Source organism: Papaver somniferum, unplaced genomic scaffold (genome assembly GCF_003573695.1).
Source record: "Papaver somniferum cultivar HN1 unplaced genomic scaffold, ASM357369v1 unplaced-scaffold_31, whole genome shotgun sequence".
Lineage (NCBI taxonomy): Eukaryota > Viridiplantae > Streptophyta > Magnoliopsida > Ranunculales > Papaveraceae > Papaver > Papaver somniferum.
Genome location: NW_020642151.1, coordinates 75117 through 82243, shown reverse-complemented (window position 1 = coordinate 82243; position 7127 = coordinate 75117). Strand labels below are relative to the sequence as shown.

The 7127-nt window shown below is 33.6% G+C and overlaps 1 protein-coding gene across 1 annotated transcript; it reads left to right on the top strand.

Moving 5' to 3' along the window:
* The first annotated feature begins 2663 nt into the window (after nucleotides 1-2663).
* Nucleotides 2664-6744, top strand: LOC113341739. The gene is made up of 6 exons (XM_026586500.1): nucleotides 2664-2760; nucleotides 3909-4043; nucleotides 4151-4251; nucleotides 5918-6013; nucleotides 6091-6339; nucleotides 6442-6744. The coding sequence occupies exons 1-6, from the start codon at nucleotides 2664-2666 to the stop codon at nucleotides 6601-6603; spliced, it is 840 nt and encodes a 279-aa protein (XP_026442285.1). The 3' UTR covers nucleotides 6604-6744.
* Nucleotides 6745-7127: the final 383 nt, after the last annotated feature.

The window sequence follows — 7127 nt, the reverse complement described above, 5'->3', positions numbered from 1 at the left end:
TGATTATGTAACTAAATTTTTATCATTTAATAACTAAATTTTTATTATGTAATAACTAAATTTTGATTATGTAATAACTAAATTTTTCCGTGTCTCGATTCCAAAGGACGAAGTTCCATTTTCATCAGTTTTACTCGAACTCGTTCCGAATCGATCAATATTTCAGGTGAAGTGTCGAGTCTTGATTATGTAACTAAATTTTGATCATGTTATAACTAAATTTTGATTATGTAATAACTAAATTATGATTATGTAATAACTAAATTTTGCCGTGTCTCGATTCCAAAGGAAGAAGTTCCATTTTCATCAGTTTTACTCGAACTCGTTTCGAATCGATCAATATTTCAGGTGAAGTGTCGAGTCTTGATTATGTAACTAAATTTTGATCATGTAATAACTAAATTTTGATTATATAATAACTAAATTATGATTATGTAATAACTAAATTTTTCCGTGTCTCGATTCCAAAGGACGAAGTTCCATTTCCATCAGTTTTACTCGAACTCGTTCCGAATCGATCAATATTTCAGGTGATGTGTCGAGTCTTGATTATGTAACTAAATTTGGATCATGTAATAACTAAATTTTGGTCATGTAATAAATAAATTTTGATTATGTAATAACTAAATTTTTCCGTGTCTCGATTCCAAAGGACGAAGTTCAATTTTCATCAGTTTTACTCGAACTCGTTCCGAATCGATCAATATTTCAGGTGAAGTGTCGAGTCTTGATTATGTAACTAAATTTTGATCATGTAATAACTAAATTTTGATTATGTAATAACTAAATTATGATTTTTTAATAACTAAATTTTTCCGTGTCTCGATTCCAAAGGACGAAGTTCCATTTTCATCAGTTTTACTCGAACTCGTTCCGAATCGATCAATATTTCAGGTGAAGTTTCGAGTCTTGATTATGTAACTAAATTTTGATCATGTAATAACTAAATTTTGATTATGTAATAACTAAATTACGATTATGTAATAACTAAATTACGATTATGTAATAACTAAATTTTTCCGTGTCTCGATTCCAAAGGACGAAGTTCCATTTTCATCAGTTTTACTCGAACTCGTTCCGAATCGATCAATATTTCAGGTGAAGTGTCGAGTCTTTATTATGTAACTAAATTTTGATCATGTAATAACTAAATTGTGATTATGTAATAACTAAATTATGATTATGTAATAACTAAATTTTTCCGTGTCTCGATTCCAAAGGACGAAGTTCAATTTTCATCAGTTTTACTCGAACTCGTTCCGAATCGATCAATATTTCAGGTGAAGTGTCGAGTCTTGATTATGTAACTAAATTTTGATCATGTAATAACTAAATTTTGATTATGTAATAACTAAATTACGACTATGTAATAACTAAATTTTTCCGTGTCTCGATTCCAAAGGACGAAGTTCCATTTTCATCAGTTTTACTCGAAATCGTTCCGAATCGATCAATATTTCAGGTGAAGTGTCGAGTCTTGGTTATGTAACTAAATTTTGATCATGTAATAACTAAATTTTGATTATGTAATAACTAAATTACGACTATGTAATAACTAAATTTTTCCGTGTCTCGATTCCAAAGGACGAAGTTCCATTTTCATCAGTTTTACTCGAACTCGTTCCGAATCGATCAATATTTCAGGTGAAGTGTCGAGTCTTGATTATGTAACTAAATTTTTATCATTTAATAACTAAATTTTGTTTATGTAATAACTAAATTACGACTATGTAATAACTAAATTTTTCCGTGTCTCGATTCCAAATGACGAAGTTCCATTTTCATCAGTTTTACTCGAACTCGTTCCGAATCGATCAATATTTCAGGTGAAGTGTCGAGTCTTGATTATGTAACTAAATTTTGATCATGTAATAACTAAATTTTGATTATGTAATAACTAAATTACGACTATGTAATAACTAAATTTTTCCATGTCTCGATTCCAAAGGACGAAGTTCCATTTTCATCAGTTTTACTCGAACTCGTTCCGAATCGATCAATATTTCAGGTGAAGTGTCGAGTCTTGATTATGTAACTAAATTTTGATCATGTAATAAAAAAAAAAGTAAAAAGAAAAAAAAAATGAAAAAAAATTTAAGTAAAAAATGAAAAATAATGAAAATTTTTATGCCACATTTATGTCCAGCCCAGTCAATTACATGGTTTAAGCTAACACTCCAGCCCAGTCCATTACATGGTTTAAGCTAACACTCCATCCCAGTCCATTACGATTTTACTTATGTTATTTCAAAATGCATCGAATAGGATGTCCATAGTAAATCTAACGGTGAATATATTTATCACAAGCCCAACCAATAGTTAGATTAATAGGGATGAACCTCTTATCTTACGCTCTGTAACACCTCAAAATACTGTTCGTTTTATCTTTCCTCCTAAACCAGAGTTACAGAGCGGAGAGAACTAGAGAAACCTAAGCAGAGTAAAAAGGGGATAAAGTTCTAGGCTTAAAATCAGGGAAACATTGAGATTTGTTAGAGTAAAAAGGGAAATCGGATTTCTAAAGTTTGGAAATATTTTTAGGTCTACGGTAGGATCAAAATCAAATGGTATTTTCTTAGGAGATTTTTCCCGAAAAAAGGAAATCGTAGACCAAACTGAATCGATTTTTCAGTTCACCCTAAATAGTTTTGAGCGGGATGAAAATGAAACGCAAAATCTTTTCGGCGGGATTATTCAATCTGTGCGACTTTATAAAGGGCCGTATGATGTTGAGGAATTGCATGGATAAATCTTATAAAGGTATATCATGTTCTCAATCTTTCTTTCGTCTAAAAAGCTTAGTTATTCAAACCCTAATTGATTCAAACCTTAATTTTTGAATCAGACCCAATTGATTCAAAGGTTAAGTTTTGACTCAAACCCTAATGCTTAATTTTTGATTCATTGAAAGCAGGGTTTATGCACCTGTTTATTTCTTATTAAGAAGAACAATGGTGTGCATGCATGTTTAAGCTTTTCCTCTGTTATGCTTAGGATCTTTATGCAGATTGTATTCTAAGTTGCATAGTGGCTGGATAACAACTCAGTCTTCTATGGTTATGGAAATGCTATTCTTTTATGTTTTTTTCTTTCTTTTCCGATGAATCTGATTAATGTTTTTCACACTGCAAACAATAGTTTAAGCTTCTGTGGTTCTCCCTGAAACCACTCGACATCACATTCTTATCTCATTTAGCTGGCCACATTCTCTGTCGTGTATACTCCCGTGTCATTGACGTTTTGTATAATGGGATTATAATTATGTCAGAGCTAGGTCAATTGAATGTTATTCCTTGGTTTTCTTATCTGTCTATTCTGATGAATGTTTTTCACACTGCAAACCAATAGTTTAAACTTCTGTGGTTCTCCCTGAAACCACTAGAAATCACATTTTTATCTCATTTTCATCAACTTTAGCTGGTCAGTAAGCTTCCATCTGTCGTGTATACTCCCGTGTCATTGACATTTTGTATAATGGGATTATAATTATGTCGGAGATCGGCATCCGTCGTTTTTTTTAGGGAACTTGGTAGGCTTACATAATTGTGTATGTTTGAACTGGAGTCTTGCTTGAGTTCTTTCAATGCTCTAGTAAAAACCTCAGCGATTAATAATTTTTTAATTTTTATATATTTTAACAATTCTGAGACGGCAGCCTGCTCTTGCATCTAATCATACTAATCAAGACCATGTTAGTACTGACATAATCAAGACCATGTTAATTGACTGTTATTTAATTTTTGCTTGTGTCTAGCTTAATAACTTTTAAATTTTGATTGAAAAGAATTCAGACCTTATTTGATTGAATCATATACATGTATATGCAGTTTCCTATATGACTACACAAGAGAATTCGAGTTGGGAGCCAGAGTATGATGATGATGAGTATGCTGAAAATGAGACTGCAGCCCTGGAGGCTCAAGCCTTGCAGAATTTAGGAGAGTCAGAGGATGAAGACGAAGATTCCGATGGTAGTCGCACCGGTTCCGATGGTGATAGCTCCAGTTCTGATGATGAATCGACTGAAAGTCCTGAACAGCCTGGTAATGCTATACTAGCTTGTCTGTTTTTGTTTGCTTTGGACTTAAAAAATATGAGTACACTCTTACACCATGTTTACTCTTATTTTGGGTTTTTGAACTATAAAAAGACACAGGAGCTCCAAACAATACAGTAGAGTCTAAGGAGAATAATGTTCGAGGTTTAACAAGATTGAAGAAGCTAAAGAAAAATTTTGACGGCGAGAAGCATGTGATAGAATTTGATAATTTTGGTCGATTTAAGGGGAAATATAAAGCTGAAATTGCTAGTTACATGGGTGTATTGGTACGTCGAGACGTTGGTCTAAGGCACTTGAAGTGGAAGGAAGTGAATTCAGTGATGAGGGATAAGTTATGGCACGAACTATTGGTATGTATATGCTGATCTATATTGATTTTTAATACTATATTTGTTATTAATTTGTTACCTGCCGTTAACATCTCCATATTTTGGCAGCGGTTTTATGAAATTGAGGAGACTATGAGAAGACAATTATGAAATATTTTGGGGAACATTTGCGCAACTTCAGAAGAAAGTTGTATGTAAAGTTCATAGTGCCCAATTTGGGTAAACCTGCTAAACTAAATACTGTTCCTAAACAATATCGTGTCATTGTGAACCAAGAACAATGGGACAAGTTCGTAAAGTGGAGGTTGTCTGATAAATGCAAGGTTGTATATTGCACGTTTTAGTTTGAAATATTGATATTAATTTCATTAATTAGTCTAACTTTTTTATGAATGAAATTCTTTAAATCTGTATGCTCAGGAGTTGTCCATTAGGGGAGCTAAGGCGCGTAAGAACCACAAATATAACCACAGGACGGGAAGAGCAGGGTATGCAGGGCTGTTGGAAAAATTAGTAAGTCCAGTTTGTTATACAAATTATTATTATTTCCAGTTTAAATTATAGTATTATCTATCTAATTTTTCTTCTTGTGTATTTTATAATTACTAGATTAATGAGAAAGAGATCCTTGAAGATGAAAATCCTTCACGGTCTTTACTATGGAGGAAGGCACATCAAAACAAAAATGGAGAATACGATGACGATGATGTTAGGGAAAAAGCAGCTCAGCTTGTAAGACGACTGAAACTATCTAGCTATTTGTTTTGTGCTTGAGTAAATGTGAAAATAATTTTGATTTAATTGATTATCACTTCTAATCCCTTAATTCTTTTTTTGTGCAGAGGATTTTGATAAGCAGCTGGAAGATGGAACTTTGAGAAAACAACCAGGCAATGATTCTATCACCCTTGTGTTTGGGGAAGAACATGCTGGGCGTGTAAGATGTATAGGCAAGGGAGTGACTCCAACAACGTACTGGCACCTGCCACGGAAAGGAGCATCCAAGGAGCACATTGAACTGAAGAAACAACTGGAAGATGAAAGACGCGCGAACCAAATGGAGAGAGATAGGAAGGATGCAGAAATGAAGGAAATGAAGGCAGCAATGAAGGCACAAGAAGAAATGATGAGCAGCTTAATGTCTCAGCTAAAATCTCAAGGCATATTGAAAAAGAAAATCAAAAGCAAAAAGGCACGGGTATGTTTAACATCATCCAAGTAATTTTGATTAAGTATGTATTTCCTAATAATTCTGCAGTATCTAATATGTCAACTGCACTATATAGAAATCTCCTATTAGAGAGAAGTCTCTTATGCTTGAATTCCCTGTTACAAGCATTTCTCCGACTGAAAGGAATGAATCTAATACAAATAGAAATGACCCTGAATCTGAAAATGTATCTCAGTCTACGGGATCGAAAGATAGTTCTGAACTCCAAATGGTATGTTTCTTTTGCAGGTATTTAAAATATTAGTGCTTTGAGAGTTCCATTTTTTGTTGATGTTAATATAGCGTATATTTTTGTAGTCTGGAAAATACAAACAAAAGTCTCCTGCATCTGAGCATCTACCCCTTAGTTCACCAGACAATTCTCAATCGAAAGACAAAACTGAACTTTCAACGGTATGTCCTTTTCACAGGCATTTAAGCATTTTGAGATTTGAATCTGTTGATGTCAATATAACATTTCTGTTTTGCAGATTGGTAAATGCAAACTGGCTCATGCTTCACTGAGAAATATCATTGCATGGGGTTCGGTTCTTCCATCAGTGCCAGGTCAGAAGGTTCATGGAGATCCACTCCGGGATGATTGTGTCAGAGTGACGGTTGAAAAGTCGATATTAAAGAATCATTGTTTGCCAGTCCCATCTACTCATCTCAAAACAGTAGAGGATGCTGAAAAATCTATAGTAGCTTGGCCTAAAGAGTTTGTGATCTCTTGCTCTAGTGTAAGTTGCTTTATTATACATGTTTATTACCTTCTGCATCCTGACCATATAACTGTTAACATGGTTTTTTCCCTTAATTATACATCCACTGGCTTGCTGCAGGGCCATCCACTTTCAGACCCCGGTGAACATGATTCTGACCCAAACGATGAATATGATTCTGACCCAAACACTAAGAAGACAAAGAAGAAGAAACCTTCATATATGAAGAGCGGGGAACTAAAGTCTCGGAGATCCAGCAAGAGACTCAAGACTGCAGCCTAATTATTAATAGAAATAGTCGTGGACTATAGGATTTGGATGTTTAAACTTTTAAGTCTCTCTTTGAAAGTTTGTTTTCTCAAGGTTACTGCACAATTATCAGATTGAGATGTTTATTATATTGTGAAATGAAATTATTTTGGTACAATTCTAATTGTAGTCTTCATTAATTTTTTATGGATGGTTATTTAGGTGATTTTTGAATAGCTACATTGAAAACACTTGATGTGTCCAAAAGGTGAACAATAGCTACATTCAAAACACTTGATGTGTCCAAAAGGTGAACAAAAGCTACATTCAAAAACTTGATGTGTCCAAAAGGTGAACAATAGCTACATTGAAAACACTTGATGTGTCTAAAAGTTGAACAATAGCTACATTCAAAAAACTTGATGTGTCCAAAAGGTGAACAATAGCTACATTGAAAACACTTGATGTATCCAAAAGGTGAACAATAGCTACATTCAACACACTTGATGTGTCTTTCGAAAAATTTAGCCACGGTGCTACAAATTTTTAGTAGCCAT

Excerpts from the sequence above, each read along its gene's own strand:
- LOC113341739 (XM_026586500.1), top strand. The coding sequence starts at position 2,664 with ATGAAACGCAAAATCTTTTCGGCGGGATTATTCAATCTGTGCGACTTT. Across the intron at positions 2,761-3,908 it reads CATGGATAAATCTTATAAAG|CCCTGGAGGCTCAAGCCTTG; the intron begins GTATATCATGTT and ends ATGAGACTGCAG. Across the intron at positions 4,252-5,917 it reads ATTTTGACGGCGAGAAGCAT|TCTGGAAAATACAAACAAAA; the intron begins GTGATAGAATTT and ends ATATTTTTGTAG.